The 19,816-nt window shown below is 41.4% G+C and overlaps 1 protein-coding gene across 1 annotated transcript in view; it reads left to right on the forward strand.

Moving 5' to 3' along the window:
- DNAH11 (dynein axonemal heavy chain 11) overlaps nt 1–19,816 on the forward strand; it is a 328,215-nt gene that overhangs the window by 122,110 nt on the left and 186,289 nt on the right. Inside the window, exons 31-35 of the mRNA XM_047694987.1 lie at nt 9,883–10,014; nt 11,970–12,130; nt 15,940–16,096; nt 16,214–16,359; nt 19,616–19,732. Coding sequence (XP_047550943.1) covers nt 9,883–10,014; nt 11,970–12,130; nt 15,940–16,096; nt 16,214–16,359; nt 19,616–19,732 — 713 coding nt within the window. The remainder of the gene's footprint in view (nt 1–9,882; nt 10,015–11,969; nt 12,131–15,939; nt 16,097–16,213; nt 16,360–19,615; nt 19,733–19,816) is intronic.

Below are 19,816 nucleotides of genomic sequence, written 5' to 3' on the forward strand. Positions count from 1 at the left end.
AATGAATAATTTTCCATGAACATTGTTTCTGAGGTAGATTCAAAATGAGGTAGAAATTTGAGTAGACCCGTAACCACAAAATAATTGAAATGGTAATCAAGGCAGTTGAGTTGGCCAATCTCATGAATTTTCCTCTTTTTTGGTCTGGATTTTTCACTTCACACTGTTGGGTGACCATCTTCTGTGGGTCTCAAGTTTTGTACATTTTTTGAGCAGAGGAACTTAATGCCTTTGTTCTAGACTATCTTCCAAAAATGTTTATTATATAAACATGTTTATTATATAATATTATATATATATAATATATGATATATAATAATGTTTATTATATAAACATCTTTGGAAGATAGTCTCTCTCACGTTTCTCTCCAGGGCAAAGGGTAGATTGGCTTACTGTCCAGTATAATAAAGAAAAAAATCTCCTTCCAGGGCTAAGTTCAGACATGGTTTTGCTTTAGAAAAGATTTGGGTTCCCTAAATTCAAGATTCTTGTCCTGTAACATACCTCACTACATATACAAGCATTATGTAGCTCTTTTGGGTTATCCCTTAAAAGTTGGGCATCGGGGATCGGTGCAAATGCTGATATGTACATACTACTCAGTGCTATTGGTGTGACTAACGACCTGTGCTTTATCTGTGACCCAGAGGCTCCATGTCTTCTGCCAGGATCCCTTAATCTGAGCCACGCTGACTTGAGCATACAAGGAGAGTAAAATCTCATACTGTTCTCATTTCTTAACAAGTGTGTTATTGCATGTGTTAGAAGTTCATTCTTTTTTGTTGCTTAGCATTCCATTGTGTAACCATAGCACACTTTGTGTATCCATTCTGTTGACTGATATTGGGGTTTCCAATTTGAGGCTACTGTTTCTAAAGCTGCTTGAAACATTTCTTGTCCAAGTCTTTTGATAGACATAGATTTTCCTTTCTCCTGCATAAAATATCTAAAAGTGAAATTGCCAAATCATAGGGAAGGTATATGTTTACTCATTTAAAAAAACTGCCAGACAGATCTCCATTGTTACATTCCCATTAACAAGGTGACACAATTCTAGTTGCTTCATATACTGGCCAGTATTGAGTGTCATCAGTCTGTACAATTGCAGAAATTCTAGTGGGTGTGACATAGTAGTAGCTCGTTGTGGTTTTAATTGGCTTATCTCTAATGTCTAGAGATGTTGAGTAACTTTTCACATGTTTATTGGCATTCGTGTATCTTTTATTGTGAAGAATCTGTTCAAAAAACTTGCCCAGTTTTTTTGTTTGTTTTTAATTGGGATGTTTGCCTTTTTATTGTTGGTTAGAGGATTTCTTTATTTGGTAGCAGTTCCTTTGAAGGAAATGAACAGACTGCTCATTTTATTAATGGTATGTTTTGTGAGTGAAATGTTTTCATTTTGATGTGTAGTGTATCAAATTTTTCTTCTTTGATAATTATTGTGTCAGGCATAAGAAATTCTTACTGTCTCAATGTCATGAAATGATTCTCCTGTTTCCTTCTAGGAGCTTTATAGTTCTGGGTTTTTCATTTAGATCTGTTATTCATACATAATTTTTTTTTTTTTGCTTTTCCATTGTATTAACTTGGCACCTTGATTAAAGTCATATAGAGAGAGATCTATTGCCAGACTCTCCTGTTGTATTCATCTCTTTATGTATTTTCATGCAAAATCCACACTGTATTAATTATGATAGCTTTTATAGTAAGCTTTGAAATCAGGTTAAATATAGCCTCCAACTTAGTTCTATTTTTAAATTTTTTTCCACAATTGTTTGGGCCATTCTAGGTTCTGTTCATATCTACATAAGTTATCATACTGTTTATTTTTAGAAGCCTAATCTTTTAGCCTAATTAATTTTAACTAGGATGATGTCAAATATGAATAAGAATGTTGGGAGGGTGGATATCTTAACCATGATGCATCTTATCTAAGAACATGGTGTATATCTTGACATAGGTTGTGTTTAATTCCTCTCAAAATATTTTCCTGTTGTTTTCAATGTCAGGGTCTTCCACATTTCTTGTTAGACATAATTTTAAATAGTTAATATATTTTGATGCTTGCAAATTTGTTTCCCGATTTTTGTGGCTGGCATATAAAATAGATTTTTTAATCTTAGGACTTTGCCAAATTTGTCTTAGGACTTTGCCAAACTTTGCTTAATAGTTTTAGTAAGTGTTTTTATAGTTTCAAAGGCTTGCTGTGTCCATGAACATGTCCATCTGTCAATAATGACAGTTTTACTTCTGGTCTCCCATTCTTCTTTGCCCTTTATTCCCTCTTCCTGAATTTCTCACTCAGCTAGAACCTCCAGCGCCATGTTGAATGGAAGTAGTTAGAGCAGACATGCCCGCTTATTTCTAGTCTCAGGGAAGAATAATTTAAATTTTCACCATTAAGTATGATTGTTGCTACAGATTTTTGGAGATGCCCTTCCCTTTCTGAATTTGAGGGAGAGCCCTTCCATTGCTAAATACTGAGAGTTTTTAATCTTGAGGAGACATTGAACTTCTTCAAATCTGTTAAGATTTTTCATGTGTCTGCCTCTTTTATTCTGTTACTGTGGTGAATTTTTGAATGCTAAGCCAACTTTGCATTCCTGAAATAAATGCCACTTGGTTAATGATGTATTATCATTTATATATGTATATATGTATTTTTGCTGGGTTTCATTTGCAAAGATTCTGTCCAGGAATTCTCTATATATGTTCACAAGGAACTTTTATCTGTAGTTTCCTTATAATATCCCCGCCAGTTTGGGCATCAGCATTATGCTCTTTAAAAGGAATTGGAAAATACTGTATTCTCATGTATTTTGTGGAAGCGTTTACAATAGAAATCACTGGAGATACCATCTGGGCCTGGAGTTTTCTTTTGGATCATTTTGTTAATTATAAATCAATTTCTTTTATATGTATATATGATGTTCTGTAGCTTTTTCTTTTTCTTTTTTTTCTTGCATCACTTATGAAAATGTGTGTTTTTCAAGGTACTTATCCATTTCATCGAAGTCAGGGCCTGGCACATTACAGCCCTCTGGCCACATCTGGCCCAGTGCCTATGTCTTTTGCTTCAACACTGCCATAGCTACATGGAGTCATTTCAGTGGGGACTTTGTAGACCTCAGTGCCTCAGATGTTGACCATCTGGACCTTTACAGGACCTTGACTTTCAGCCTTGATCTAAGTTTTCAAATGTATTGATGTGAATTGATCTTTGGTCCTTAACATTATCCTTAGCACACCTGGAGGATCTCATACCTAGTGTGGGTGGTTTGTGTTCTTACTCTCTCACTCTCTCTCTTTGAAATCAGGCTTTCTCTGTGTTTATCCTTTTTACTTACATTTTCATAGAACTGATCTTTGACCTTGCTGATTTCTGTCTCTTGTTTGATATTTCATGGATTTCCGCTTTATCTTGATTACTTCCGACTACTTCAATTTCCTCCTCTTTTTTTTTTTTTTTGTTAAGATTTTATTTATTTATTTGACAGACAGAGATCACAAGTAGGCAGAGAGGAAGGCAGAGAGAGAGAGGAGGAAGCAGGCTCTCTGCTGAGCAGAGAGCCTGATGAAGGGCTCGATCCCAGGGCCCTGGGATCATGACCTGAGCTGAAGGCAGCGGCTCAACCGACTGAGCCACCCAGGCGCCCCCAATTTCCTCCTCTTTTTCAGGTTTCTTAAGGTGGCAGCATACTGATTTTATACCCTTTTTCTTTTCTAATACAAGCATTTAAAGGAAACATTATAACTTGAGGAATATCCACTAGAAACCTGCAGAGAAAATCATGCTTAATGGTGAAACTTTGGAATCCTTTCTATTAGTGTCAAGAATGAGGTAATGAGGCGCACTGTCGCTGACATTCATTGCTCAGTACTGTGCTGGGTTTAGCAGTATGATTAATGGAGAAGTAGGAAATGCACAGCGGAAAGGAAGGCCATAGCACGTGCCCTGATGGTGTCAAGAGAAGGTGGGACCTGGTTTCTTTGCCACTTTGCTTTGTTCCAGCTGAAAAGAAAATCCATTGCTCCTGATACTGCTGAAGCGGAAACATGGGTGGTTTTCAAGATTCGAGATCCTTGTTGGTATTGTCCTAAAACAAATGGAACATGACTTCCTTGTCATGTCCAGTTGGGGAGGGATAGAGGGTTCTGGTAGCTGACCCCTAAGCGCTATACTCGTTACTTTGCGGTGCTCACTCAGGTTTGTGAGCTCAGATCTTAACATTTCAACAGAGGGCCCCTTCCAGCTTCTTGGCCACTGTGGCTCAGGTGTGCCTCAGTTGGGAAAGGCCTTGCCTGATGCTGGTGAAATTGCACACTTCTGCTGCAAAGATGATGATGTTCTGCATTGTCTTATTGACATAGTTCTTTAGGTTCACATATATGGTCTCTTCCTGCCGCCCCACGACAGGAGCTGGGTGGGTCAGGACAGAACTGAGAATCAGCCACCACCATGGATCAAGAACCAGCCCTTTTCTCTGACCTTGAATCTGATGCCCTGTGCTTGATATCTTACTTTGTGGTGAGCTTACCATCATCCCACCAAGCAAATGGCCCTCTTTTTGGACCTTAGACATCTCTAACATATAAACATATTATTTGTTTAAGACGTGTCTTAGACGTCTCTAACATATAAACCTCAGTGGTGGTCATGAGTCATGTGGCTCTTTTGGAAAGTGTTTCCATTTTTATCCAAACAAGAGAATTAATGGGTAGTGGATACCTAGTTATTTCCGTTCGTTGCCAGAATCATGCCAGAATCAGCATGATCTGGTAGTGGATAATAGGTTGTCTACTTGGGAAAGTTTTATGTTTATAAAATATGCAATAAAATCCTAGATTCAGGTCCTAAATCCTGGTCCCACTGTTTAGAACTGTGTGATCTTGAGCAGGTTTTCTTATATAAAATTGGATTCATGGTGGTACCTTCCCCATAGGGTTATTGTGATGATTAACTTAGACTTACATACATATATTCTTTATGAATGCACGTACATATGGACACACACACAATGCTTATTAGATAGTAAGAGTTCATTAAATAGCAGCTCTTATTATCTGTTGATGCCATCAGAGAGAACTAGATCAGCCATGACAAGCTAGTGTTCATCCCTTCGCACTACCTACTGTCTTGTTCGAACACAAGCAGAGCCTCTGACTGTTGTGAGCCCTTTCTCCACCTGTGCTCAGGTCTCTTCTGAAAGGGACTCTCAGGATTCCCTGGCTGCCTTTTCTCCTGTGTCTTCCGAGTCTCATTTTTGCTCCTCGCTGTGCTCATTTAAACATTCCCAAGTTTCTCATTGCTTACAAACAAAACAACCGGCGATGTCACATCTCCCATTTCCTGCTCTCACCCTGTAACTTTTATTATAATGAAACTGTTTGAGCTAAATATCGACACTTGACTTTTATCTTCTCTTTCTCATTCCTCTCCATGACCCAGTTCCACCACTTGACTGAGTCTCTCTCTGTGTTGTTAGAAACGCTTCCTCCTCCTTTCATACTCTCTTCCCTTATTTCATGTCTGTTTGAAATCTTTATCATCAGTGTCTTGGGCTCTTCACTTGCCTTTCCTTGCTCCTCTTTGTCCTCCTCGTCTGTTCTGGCTCTGACTTCAGTGCCTTTGTCCTCTCACCATACGGACATCCCTGCTAATCGCGTCTGCTTTTACGGCTCTTTCCTTCCTTTTGTAAGATGCTCACGATGATGACCTCTAGCTCAGACCTCTCTTCTTAAGCATGTGTCCTGGGCTTTTCCACTGGACATCTGACAGGCACCTCCAACCTAGAATGTGGGAAATCTAATCACTCTTCTCAAACCTGCTTCTCCAGTGTTCCCAAGGTCAGAAAGAAACACCCAATGTCCTTCACTTGTTGCTCACCTAGTAGCCTGTTTGACTGCTCTTTTACCCGCTGTCCAGTCAGCCACCACGTCTCTTCAGTTACCCTAAATATACCTGTTCTCGTGATTTCCTCCACTGCTTTGTTAATAACCTGGTCCCAGGCACCCTTCTTCCTTACCTGGACCATGAGAGCTTTCTGCTGTCAGGTCGTCTTCTCTAGTCTGGTTTCCCCTCCAATTCATCATCACACAGGCAGAGAAATCTTTTAAAAACACATCTAATTACTCACACTTTTTAAAACTCTTCAGCAACATCTCATTGCTGTTGAAGTTCAGAGTCCTCAGTAAGCTGGCCAAGCCCTACGTGGTTGCGCCCTTCGGTCTCCGGTCTCCAGTATCTTTGAGCATGTGGTCCACCTGGCCCCAGCCCTCTCCCGGGCGAGATGTGTGTCAGTTCTCTGACAGGGTCACCCGGCTACCTTCTGGCTGTGTGTACTGGCTGCCTCGGGTGGCTTCCACCCCGCCTCCGTAAGGGGCCATCCTCTGAGTTTTTTACGACCTAAATGATACTCATCCTGTATGTCTTAGCATAAATACCCCTTTCTCCAAAATGTCTTTCCAAGCCCTCGATGAGGCCAGGCCCTTTTTCTGTGTGTGATCATGGCACTTTCTTCTTACTCTAGCAGAAGGATTCTGCATTCTGCATTCTGCTTTGACCTGTAATCTCTGGAAACCGTCATCACATTTGCGTTACCCTATGACTGAGAGAATAAAATACTGATGCGGTGTGGTTTGTTGCTGCCCACCCTTCCTCCCTTCCTTCCTTCCTTCCTTCCTTCCTTCCTTCCTCCCTTCCTATGATGTGCGTGTAATGAGATCATACCTAAGACAGGTAAGGGCCTTGTTCCTTTAGAGCTTAGAATCAGGTGGAGGAGGCAAGTTGTAAACAAGGAAATAAGTAAGTGAATGATAGGCTACTAGGAAGTACCATGAGGAAAATAAAATAGGAGCCTGTAGAATAATTGGGTGGGGGGTAATACAAAATGGGTTGGCCAGAGGAGGCCAATCTGAGGAGGTAATTTTGAACTAAGACATGAATGATGAGGGCAAGCCAGCCGTGTAAAGAACAGAGAGGAAATGCCTCCAGGAAGATGAAACCATTTCTCTGGCCCTGAAATAGCCATGATGGAAGAACATCAAGGCCAGTACAGGTGGAGTGATGGGAGGTAGGAAGCAGGCATCGGAGGTCTTGGGGGGCTTTGTGCTCATGAAGAGGAGTTTGGATTGTATTCGAAGGTAGGCTTCTTTCTGTCTCAGGATCTATGCTGTGCCAAAGGCGAGGTGTACAAGGAAAACAGCCCCTTGGGTTTCAAGGTGGGGCGAGGCTGTTGACTTGAGGCAGACATCCATGATCCTCTCAGAACATCACGTAACACTGCTTTGATCAAGGGTAAGAATGAGTGCCAACTGCATTAGAGGGTATTTGTTTTTTAAAGCTGCTCAGCTGTGTTTCGTATGTCACAGGCCACAAACGTGTATGCATTGGTAGTATGACCAGACAGTGATCATGCCTAATGCTGCTGCCCCAGTGATAGACATTTTATAACTGTCTTGTTGTGAGTATGGAATTTTATTGCCTACAGGAGAGCATTGCCAGGAATGTGGAATCCTGAGATACAACATCAGATCCCCAGCATAGGAAGCTGAGCAGATGATGTTGATGAGTTATATTTTTAATTCTCTTCCTCTTGACTATAGGTCAGTGACAAGTGAATCAATAATGGAGAAATCACAGGGTGAAGGAGCCTCAGACAAGACAATGCATGCAAAAGCACTTGGAATTATAAATGTTCTTACAAGGCATAAGATACTATTACTGCCGCTATAACCCACTCTTGTTAAGCAAATGCCAGAACTGGTGTAAGATTTGAGACTGGAAAGCCTGTATATCTTGACCCAGATGAGAAAACAGCCAATGCGAAAACACCTCTTTTCTAACCAACATGTGTATGAACTTTGGTGCTAAACTTGGATGCACATAAGCTCATAATGTACATTCATTAGTGTATGCAGCAAACACCGAGGACTTGCTGTTTGACAGCTAGCTCCTTAGGAGGCTCTGGGGATGAAGTAGTGTCCTAGACAGACACAGATGTGCCTTCATGGAACCTAAAACCTCAGGAACACCGAATGTGGCATATGTGAAACAGTGATCACCTCTGTTGCTGTATCATGTGGCTTAATTTTATGGACGTAAAGTTTTAAAAGCAGATAAGGGTGTTGTATATTTTGAAGGTCTAAAGTCCATGCTTTTCATTCCTCTGAACTAACCTTCCATTGTATGTAAGTCTGTACGGAATGCCTCTTGGACAGTGGGTTTCTCTACCTCAAAGGTGATGGGACCAGTAAGAGCTCGGGCTCGGAAGGCAGACCATCTGCCTTTGAATGGCCCCTTTCCTGCTAATACGCTTGTGACTCAGTTTCCTCATCTGCAAAGTTAGGATAGTGATTGGGTTTGTGCAGATTGAATGGAGAGACACAGACAACCTGGTTAGTGCCCGGCACCTTGCGTATTCTAGTGTAATGTGAGCCGTGCGTGTTATGGTTACTATGTTTCTGCCTGCCTTCCGCCTCCTTACTGGAGTTACAGCAGTTTCTCTGGGTCACCTGCCCCGAAGGCTCAGGGGAGTCTGCAGTGCTGGCCGTTCTCTGGGATGCCATAATAGTGCTGTGGGGAGCATAGTTTTGACAATAGGCCACTAAGGTTTGAGAGTCTCTGCTAATGTGTCATATTCACTCATTACCAATTCTCTCAGGAGCTAACAGTTTGCAAAGGACTGTCCTTTGCAGAGTAAAAAAAGAGAAAAGGCAGTATTGTTTTACTCTGTGTTATCCTGAAATGGCAGAATTGTGGGGTGTGGGAGGGGGAGGGCATGGGGTGGCTAAGAAGCCTTGAATAAAGCAGGCACGCTTTCAATAAATAACCATGCTAACAAAATGACCACCTATGGGAGCATCTTAAAAGCTTTCTGGCTATTAATAGTTAGAAATATTTTGTATCAGATTTAGTTTATACATACATATATGTATACATACTCAACAGTCTGAAACCGAACTCTTCACAAAACAATACATATTCTTCTGTATGCAACATTTTCTATTCCCTGTCATTCTATTTAGTTCCCTTGCATTCTGTGAAAAGAGACTGGTAGTTTGGGAAAATACTGATATAAGAAATCAATGGACCTAAGAATAGGGATATGACTAAGAAAAATTAGTGCAATAGTCTATAACTATACATTGTAAATATTTTCCTGCTAACCTGGCTGCTCTACAAAAAACAAAACAAAACAGAAAAACCCTAAATAATGGGGCACCTGGTTGGCTCAGTTGGTTAAACATCCAATGCTTGGTTTCAGCTCTGCTCCAGCCCCACATCAGGGTCCAAGCCCAGCGAGGGTGTGCTTAAGGATTCTCTCACTCCCCCTCTCTGCCTATCTCGGTTTCTCTCTCTCTTTCTCTCTCTCTCATGAATAAGTAAATCCTAAAAAACAAAACAAAAAAGAACAACAAATAACAAAAAACAAACAAAAAGACGGCTTGATACTTAGTTCCTAAGGTACTTTTATGGAGGTTAGCTCAATCTGACCTTTTAAAATTTATCATTTTTTTTTCCATGCCAGCAAAGTTGTGGACTCATTGTCTTGAGGATGGAGAGTCAGTTCACTGCAGCCCGCAAACCTTGCTGGTAGCCGCCAGCTTTGTCATTATTCGGGCACTTGCTTGTCTTCCTGAGACTCAGTTCAAGGGGGTGTGGGTGGAAGCTATAATATTTATTGTCAATTAATTAATGAAATGTAATTAATTTAATATCATACCTTCCTTTCTCTCCAACCCCCAGGTTGTTCGAGGGCTAGCTGAAATACATATTTGAAATGGTTTTGTAAGCTAGAGGGCTCTTCACAAATAAGAAGACTGTTGGTCTGTAAGACTCAATATTTGTAATCTTTATCTTTTTACACAATTTCTTCTAGATTTCTCAGTTGAATACCCTCATTGCACTTTTGCTGGGAGAACTCCTACCTGGAGACAGGCAGAAGATCATGACAATTTGTACCATCGATGTCCATGCCCGAGATGTGGTGGCCAAACTTATTTCTCAGAAGGCAAGTTCTTCTTAGAAATTCTATGTCTTTTTTTGTTGTTTCCTAAAAGTGGTTTTTATTATCAAGAGTACTTCTGGGGGCACCTGGGTGGCTCAGTGGGTTAAGCCGCTGCTTTTGGCTCAGGTCATGATCCCAGGTCCTGGGTTCGAGCCCCACATCGGGCTTTCTGCTCAACAGGGAGCCTGCTTCCTCCTCTCTCTCTCCCTGCCTCTCTGCCTACTTGTGATTTCTCTCTGTCAAATAAATAAATAAAATCTTTAAAAAAAAAAAAAGAGTACTTCTGAGGAGTACTTTTTTTTTTAATGTTTTGTATTTTTAATTAGTGAAGTTAGTTATGGTTACTAAGAGTGACTTTGATTTCAGTTAGCTGATTATCTTCATGAGAGTTAGCCCAAGTGGTATCCCACAAAGTGTCTCCAAGTCAGAAACTTCTAATACATATCATCCAAATAATTAACACAGGATAGGAGAACCTCGTGAAGTCACCATGTTCATTTCCCCATCTTCAGGCTTTTCTGCATGCTCTTGGTCCTTTGGCCTGGGATTATCACCTGTGTGGCTTTCTAGCTATACTGGCCACACTTGTCTTTTCTTTTTAAGGCTAAATGACAGAGTTTAGAGAAGTCATATTCTAATCCTTTCAAGGCATTAATATCCTTCTTATCTCTTTACGAAACTTTGTATCTCTTAAATACTGGCGATGTTTAATGGGAAAGGAGAATTTCCTCAGCTTTTTTCTAAAATATGTTCCTACTTAGAAATGTCACAAGTGTGTTTGTCTCCTAAACAATGTTGGTTATCATGCTTATCAGCTACTTTCTCCTCACCCCTTTCGTTATCTCAGGGGGGCAGGGCTCTAAAGCAAGACCGGTCCTTTCTCAATTTGAATGCATGTATGTGTCTTGAGATGCTTCTTGGTGTTTTGGTAGTTCTTTTTCAATTTATTAAAATCAAATGAATTTTCATTCTCTCCAGAAGGTGCAAGCAGTGCTTTATGGTGTAAGCCATAAATGGAAAAAGCAATTCTTTATCCAAATTCTGGACCTTTAGTGAATGATGTTGTTTAACCGCTAATCCTAAACTGATCCTTGCAAAATGCCCCTTACTGTGTATTCTCATTTTGATAATGAACCATTGATAACTACTCTTTGAATATGTATGATCTTGTACCTTCTTACATATTATGTTTTATCAGTGGTGATTACTTGAAGTAGGGTAAGTTATGATTTAAAACATGTCCTTTGTACTCAAAGAGGTAAATTACGACTTTGCCTAATTTCTGATAATTTAATATGCACAAGTGTGCAGTGTTGACATTTATGTAGATGTCAGAATGTTAGTAGATAATAACTTTGGTAACTTAAATGGTCCCCGAGAAATCATAGGATCACAAATGTACAAGACTGGAATAATTTTTTCAAAATGGAAAAAGAATGGATAGGCTTGAGTAAGATAAAGAATAGCAATGAAAAAAAAAAAAAACCCTGTAATTTGATTGAATGAAAAATGAAGTGGGAAATCACTGTCCTAAAAGTAAAACTGGTTTTAGAATGGACTTTGTTGAAAGTACAGTTTGCATCTCTGACACATGGAAATTACAGGTTATGTGTTTGACTGCAGAGTGTGTTTTTCCATCTGATTTCAGTGATATGAGTATAAAGTTAGAAAAGTGATCAGATCCTCTAGGCTGATTCATAAAAGGGGGAAAAAACTTACTTGAATAAACTGATGTTGTTTTACAGGAAAAGCCTTCTTAAAATGGAGACTTTTATGACACGTATTTCTGATTAAGTACTGACCCATCTCTTTGCAATTGCAACTTGTAGGAGCAAAGAAGAGATGGCCCTTTTATGAGAGTTTTAGAAATGTGAAACAGCAGGATTGATTTGATTAATAAAGTTTGTTGCTTCAAAATTATCAGTGTCTTGTGTGTAACAATCATGTGATGTTTTCAGGTGGTCAGTCCCCAAGCCTTTGCTTGGCTGTCTCAGCTTCGTCATCAGTGGGAGGACGTCCAGAAGCACTGTTTTGTTCATATTTGTGATGCCCAGTTCCAGTACTTCTATGAATATTTAGGAAATGGTCCTCGGCTAGTGATCACTCCTCTAACTGACAGGTAAGTGTGACAAGTTGGAGTCAGATGGGAGAAAGTGAGCCAGAAAAGTCCCCGAGTGTGGGTAAAGCTGTGTGACATGCCACAGAACGGAGTAAGAGAAAATGCTGAACGAACTTGGAAGGTGTGAAAGCCGTGTGTAAGTGGACTAATGAAGAGACATAGTAGATGTTGACTTCAGTTAGAGATAAGGTCAAGAGGACCAAATGAGAGAAGCAGAAGTATAGGCAATATGCAATCATGACAATATGCAAATCATGAAATCACGAGCAGATTAATATGGTGGAAGACAGGGCTCGTGATCTCCGCGTCCATTCTCTCTGATTTTCTATGGCTAACATCTTCAGACCAGGATCTGTAGCCATTCCCTACCCCTGTGTCCCTTTATCAAAAGTGTAAACATAGGAATTGCCTACGTGCAGATACATTTTTGAAGGGATACCTACAGTGAAAGGAAGAAAAGACTGAGAACATAGATCCTTTAAATGATTTAACAAACACTTAGGAAGCATGGTGCTGAGTACTCCTCCAGACTTAAACACACAGGGTTCCTGGTCTCACACAAAGCACGTTCTAGTTGACTGTGGCATGTGAGTGGCTGGGAATGAAGAGGAATAATAAGTAAGTTAACAAAGTTATTTTGGTAGTATATGCTATGACAAAAATAAAACAGGTTGATATGTTACAGAGTATCCTGGATGGAGAGTCTGCTGTAGATTGTGCGAGTTAGGACCCAAATGATACCGAGGAAGCTATGCAGGCATCCTGGGGCAGAAAGTGACAGGCAGAGACAAGTGCAGAGTTGCTAAAACAGGGAGGGGTTTGGCCAATTCAAGAGGAAGATATAGAGCCAGTGTGATTCAAGTATGTCAAGGGACGGGGTTACCATTATTAGAAGTTCATTGCCACTTGACTCTATATACACATGGTCGGAATGCTGTAGAAGCAAGGATATGTCACATTAGTAAGGAATTCCCTATCAGTGTTCCAACCTCTGCTGGATTACTTGGTGTGTGTGTGTGTGTGTGTGTGTGTGTGTGTGTGTGTGTGTAAGGGACGTGCATTAATTTGTTGGCATTCCTGAAAGAAAGAACATCTCAAAATCACAGGAGTGTTCCCAATTATGTGGTATCATCATACCATACAATTTATCTGGGAATGAAAGCGTAGACTTTCATAGACACTACAGAAAGTGTAACTTTAGATAAGTTAGTAAAGCTGGCTTGTATTGATGATCTTGGGACATCTGTGAAATTCTCCCACTACCTTTGTGATTGTTCTTGCTTGTATTAATCTTGTGAGTTCATCACCAATAAATTGCAATTCTATTTTTTTTTTTTTTTTTAAGATTTGAGAGAGAGCATGTGTGTGTGCGTGAATGGGAGCACAAGGGGAGGGTCAGGGAGAGGGAGAAAGAGAATCCTTAGTGTATTCCCTGCAGAGGGCAAGACGAGATGCGAGGCTCCATCCCATGACCCTGGGATCGTTACCTGAGTGGAAACCAAGAGTCGGACGCTTAACCAACTGAGCCACCCAGGCGCCCCTGTAATTCTGTTTCTCCAATTCAGTTCTCTTTAACTTGTCCCTAACTGAAATTCCATGTTCCCTATCTTAATTGGTTAATTTATGCACGTTTTTCAGTGTGAGAAATTAAAACTTGGACCTTGACAAAATCACTTGAGAATCGTCCAGACTGCAAATATTAAGAGTCTGCTGCAGATGCGCCATGATCAGTAAAGCCGAGAAGAAGGAAGGTCCGGGGTGTAGGAGGAAAAGGGAGGAGACACTTGAAAGGGGGCCAGTATGTGGGACCAATAGCTTATTGGCTTTTTAATCTAAACAAACAAACAAACAAACAAACAAAAATCACCGTGTGCTTTATTTGCAAGTTGAAAGGAAGCTGAATATTCCTTTAGATGGAGTGAGCAGCGCTGCAGGGGACATTCACTTTGCATGCATTTCTTTTCCATTTCACTTTTTTGGGTTTACCAGTTGTTTACCTTAACGAAGCAATGCCTTTTAGACACTCTCGTTACATCTCATTTGGTGTTGACCTTCCCTTTGTGTGGTAGGCGGGCTGCTTCCCTGTGTGGACAGGTTGAGAGACACAGGTCAGCAGCGTGTAACTGAGAGAGTTACCTGCGGGAGCGCCGGCGGGGACGGGTTAGGAGCAGAAGGCTAAGCTGTCACCCAGAGACCCAAAATAGAATGGCTGCCGTTACACAGATGCTGGTGTGTCCCTTGTGTCACAGTCTAGAGGCGAGCTGTTCCGCCGTATAGCCCAGCACGTGGCCGGCATGCCAGATGTGACTTCCACCTTTGTGTCAGCCAGGGAACAAGGGTAAAGCATCTAGAAGGGGGTGCTGTGGGATTTATACATGGCATTTCAATGCATAGTATGTTGGTTGGAGCTTGGCCACTGAGCAGTTCCTGCCTGGAAGGTGGTGGGAAAGGTTGTCTGTGTCCACATGTCCAGCCAAAAGTTGAACCATGAGAAAAGATGATGGGGGGAATAGTCCACCCTATAAAAAAATACTATAATTCCTACTTTAGGGGTCGGTCTTTCCATTCCATATGCATTGAAAGATGCAATTAAACATGTGCCAGCTGTAAAATCTAGAAACACTTTACATTTTCCTAAGGAACTGCTTCTGTTTGCATTGTACTCTGACTTTCTTCAGGCATTTGCCTTGGGCATTCTTAATAGAGCCCTACAATATACCTCGTATTACAGAGGAGAAATCGGAGGCATGTTGATGTCGAAAGACTTGTTTAAGATTAACATCTGATGGGGGCGCCTGGGTGGCTCAGTGGGTTAAAGCTTCTGCCTTCGGCTCAGGTCATGGTCCCAGGGTCCTGGGATCGAGCCCCGCATCGGGCTGTCTGCTCCGCGGGGAGCCTGCTTTCTCCTCTTTCTCGGCCTGCCTCTCTGCCTATTTGTGATCTCTGTCAAATGAGTAAATGAAAATCTTTAAAAAAAAAAAAAAAAAAAAAGATTAACATCTGATGATTGGCAAAGTAGAACCTGGTCCCCAGTCTTCAGACCTTCATGCAAATGTCTTCTTATTAGGTCCACTATCCATACTGAGACAGAATTAATTGATGGAAACCTCGTAGTGGATCCTTGCCATGTGTTCGTTTTTTCTTCTTTTTACACATATCAAATTCTGTCTTTGCATAGTTCTCCTCAGTCTGAGAACCTCTGAATCTTTCCTGCAAAAATAGGTATATTTTCATAATCCAAATGCATGTGGCAACACATGCAGAATGAATTCCTGACATACATTTTAATGTAGCAAATTGTCTTTTGTGTATTTGCTTTATACATTGAAATATGTATATATTTGCATACTCTGCATGGATATGTATTTACATATCTCTTAATGTATTCATTAAATAGCAGTTTAATGAAGTCAATGTTTAACTCATTCAACATTGAAGATTTCTGTTTTTCTTTTATAAACAATGGTTAGGGATGTTGTCTGCCATATTAATAGTGTCTTTACCTGGATGCATCAGAAATTCAGTAGCATTGGGAATCAAGTGTTACTTGTATCAATGCATAGTTCTTAGGAAATGAGACAAAGCAGTACATGTTTTATTATTTTTAAGTAGCCTACCTAAAATTCTGTATAAAACATTATTCTGACTCTTATTATTGTTATGAACAAATCATGGGTATATCAGTATTGTGTGTTAGTACCACATTCTAGACCCTGACTTCTTAAACTAAAGAAAAAGTTAGATTGTCCCTCATGTTCTCTAAAAATCTCACATCAGACTGTAATATTTGTGTTGTCAATGATTTAAAGGTGTTACATCACTTTAACTCAGTCACTTCATTTAACCATGAGTGGAGCTCCAGCTGGCCCAGCCGGTACAGGGAAAACAGAAACCACCAAAGATCTTGGACGTGCCCTTGGCATGATGGTTTATGTATTCAACTGCTCAGAGCAAATGGACTACAAAGTGAGTGAGTTAGAAAATGCTACATTCTAACAATATTATCCCCGATTTGGAATGATGGAAACTAAGAGCTCAGAACCCTCATCTGTGAAATTCTTAATGCCTTGCTCTGTGATTTAGTCCATAGGAAATATCTATAAGGGATTGGTGCAGACAGGGGCCTGGGGCTGCTTTGATGAGTTCAATCGAATTTCTGTGGAAGTCCTGTCCGTGGTTGCCGTCCAGGTGAAACTGATACACGATGCCATCAGAAACAGGAGAAAGAGGTGAGTAGTGCATGGCTTCCTTCTCTTGTTACAGAGAGGAAGGGAAACATGAAGGAAGACAGTCAGCCTCATCTTGCCCTTTTCTTGCTGCCTCTCCCCGTCTCAGGAAATGCATTAAAGAAGAGAGACTGGCTTATTTTGAAGGATGAGTTTGAATAACCTCCCATTTTTTAGTGTTTTTTTAATTGTTGACTACAACAAAAGTGTATACATTAACACCGGGAAAAACTAATACCCTCAACAGTGCTGAATCCACTTACTGGTTCTCAGTCATGATTGGACTTGACCTTCTGGTAGCATTGGACACACCTGATCCTTCCCTTCTGCAGGGCACACTTCTCGTAGGTTCCAGGCCACCACCGTCCTCTTGGTTTTCTCCTACCCTCAGGAATGTTCCCAGGCTGATTTCTTCTCCTTTTCAAAATTGGAAAACAGGGGCTACCATATAGATGATGATGATAGCTAAATACAGAGCACTTGGACAAGTGTCTGACACCCAGTAAGCACTGTGTCAGTGTTTGCTCTTATTTTTTCTTGGTAGTATTTCCCGACCTTATTAATAGTGGATGCCACAGGCCTCAATCTTCGGGTCTCGTTCCCTTCATGATTTCACCCCATCACATGGCTTTGAGAAGCATCTGTTTGCTGCTGGCTGCCAGATGCCCAGACTTTGTTTCTCTGATACCTAGACCTCCAAAGGCCGTGCTTCTAGGGGCATCTTGAGACCACCTGATGTCGTGTGGGCCTGTTAGATTTAATAGATCCGAAATCAGAATGCTGGTCTCTCCAGCAGCACCTGCATGCTCATTGTTCCTGCCCTGACCATTCCACCCACGCACTCCGCTGGTTCCTCCATTACTTCAGAAGCTTCCCAAATATCTCCAGAGCCTAAGAACTTCTAATGTGATGCCATACTCTAAAAGATAAAACATGACTGGCACTCGGGGTCTGATGGCTTAATTTGAGAAATAAGTATTATAGGGGTGCCTGGGTGGCTCTGTTGGTTAAGCAACGGTCTCTTGGTTTGGCTCAGGTCATGATCTCAGGGTCCTGAGGTTGAGCTCTGTGTCAGGCTCCATGCTCAGTAGGGCATGTTTGTCCCTTTCCCTCCCCCTCTCTTCCTCCCTGTGCTGGCTCCATCTCTGTAAAAAAAAAAAAAAATCTTAAAGAAAAAAAGTATTATAGCATTCAATTGTGGTTTTCCTTGTAACATTTTTTGTATATGAGGCAATCTCATTTTTCTGGCCTACCCACTTAGCCCCGACTTCTTAGGGTATTTTGCTGAGCTAGCTGTCCTGTCCACAGGAACACTTCAGTCTCCCAGTGAGGGATGGCTTAGCTAGCCCCTTGAAACTGTGACTCTGTTACAGAGGTTTCCAGGTTTTGTTGATCACATCTGGATATTTCCTCCTCGTAGAAAACTCCCAGTCCTTGTGCGACATGGCTCTGGGATACCAGTTGCCTGTGACCACGTGTCTGCTCCCTTACCTGTCCCCACTCTAAAGCCATGTGAGAGAAGGTAGATTCTTTCCTCTTTGACTGCCCCTGCCTGCATATTTTTAGTTTTTAGTCAAAATCTTAGCATTTACTGTAACTCAGATGTCATTTGCGACTGTCCTTTCTAATGGAGACTTATGTAGCTGACCCTTACAAGGGTTTCTGGACACTCCCAACCCCACTTACGAGTCGTTTGCTCTCTGTTCATGTCTGTGTGTATGAGTTGTACCTGTTGATCGTATGCTAGCCCATGGGCAGAGGCCCAGGCTTCTTCGTGGTTTCATGCATTTCATTACATGCTCTTTATATCCAAGGACTGAATCGGTAGGGCCGTGCCTCAGTGAAGCCCACAGGCATCTTGCTGGCTCTGCCCCCTCAAGGTCCATACTCTTGACTGTGGCTGTTTCTACTGTGTCTCACTGGAGAGCAGTCAGGGACCCTGTTAGACTAGTTTCCTCTCTGTGAGCAGCTCTGCCAGGCCTGTCTGCCTTCCCTGGCCAGATCGGCTGGGAATGAAGGTTTCTCCATTCCTATCTTGGCTACATAAAATCCATCTTCCCTTAACTGTCTAGTACCTAAGAAACTCTTTGTCCTAAAAATTGTGCTTGTCTCTTTTCACTCTCTACGCTATGACATCAGCCCATCTCCTTGACCACTTCAGCCCTTCTCTTTAGCCCTTTTCTCTCTCTCTAAGAGAAGATCTTATACTTCATCCTTAACCGTCATTTGAAAGTTTCCTTCTATTTGTCCTTCACTTTGGCTCCTCCACCCATTGCCCATTCCATTGCCCGGGCCATCGGCAGTCTAACTGGGCCCTTGCAGATGTTCCTACAAATCTTTCCCTGCTTCCCCAGTGCCTTTAAGTGATGAGAATAGTAATAGTCATAGCTAACATCTCTTGAGTATTTACCATATTTTAGGCGTTGTCCTCTTAGCCATTTATATGTATAAACTCTTTTATAAAATTATTTATTTATTTAACAGAGAGAGAGAGAGAGAGAGAGCGCACAAGTAGGCAGAGAGGCAGGCAGAGAAAGAGGGAAGCAGGCTCCCTGCTGAGCAGAGAGCCTGATACAGGCCTCATTCCCAGGGATTATGACCTGAGATTATGACCTGAGCCGAAGGCAGAGGCTTAACCCACTGAGCCACCCAGGTGCCCTGCATAAACTTTTAATCCTCATTTAATTTAACAAGGTGGGTAATATTCTTATCCACCCCCCCCCCCTTTCCTTCTTACGAGGGAATTAGCACGTGTCTAAAGTGATAGAGCTGGTTTCTGAACACTCACAGGCTGGTAGTCAGCAGGGACTTGCTGAATAAATGGGAGGAAAGGCGGGAGGGAGTGAGGGGGGAGGGTGAGCAGACTGAACAAAGAAGCCACTCTCACCATGGGTATTTTCTGGCTTCGCAGTATCCCATTCAAGGGGTCGCAGCCCACGTTGAAGGCAGAAATGACATCACCTTTCAGTAACTGTCAAAATAGTAAAGTCCCCCTTTCTCTATTCCGGCCTATATGGTTGTGCTCAAATAGAAAAGAGTTCTTGCCATATTTGTAACTCTTGGTGGGGAAGGGAGTGCATTTTTAATAAACATGCTTCAAAACATCTTCGGAATATGTGTGCACAGGAGTTTCAAAGAAAATCCCCAGGAATCAACAGCTCCCCAATAATAATTTGCATTTTGCCGCGGTCTGCATTTGTCAATGTGTAGTCACATTCAAGGAGCTCGTTTAATTCCGTCAACATTCTTCTTACGGTAGATTTGTATTTCTCGGGGAAGCCGTCACACTGAAGCCATCCGTTGGAATATTTATTACTATGAACCCAGGATATGCTGGTCGAACCGAATTACCAGAAAATCTCAAAGCTCTTTTCAGGCAAGTGTTAAGCTGGGCGGTTTAGCATCTGGAACACTCATGCCACCTAACGTTGCTGGTTCGCACTGTTAAATGATTTGTTTT

Source organism: Lutra lutra, chromosome 11 (assembly GCF_902655055.1).
Source record: "Lutra lutra chromosome 11, mLutLut1.2, whole genome shotgun sequence".
NCBI lineage: Eukaryota > Metazoa > Chordata > Mammalia > Carnivora > Mustelidae > Lutra > Lutra lutra.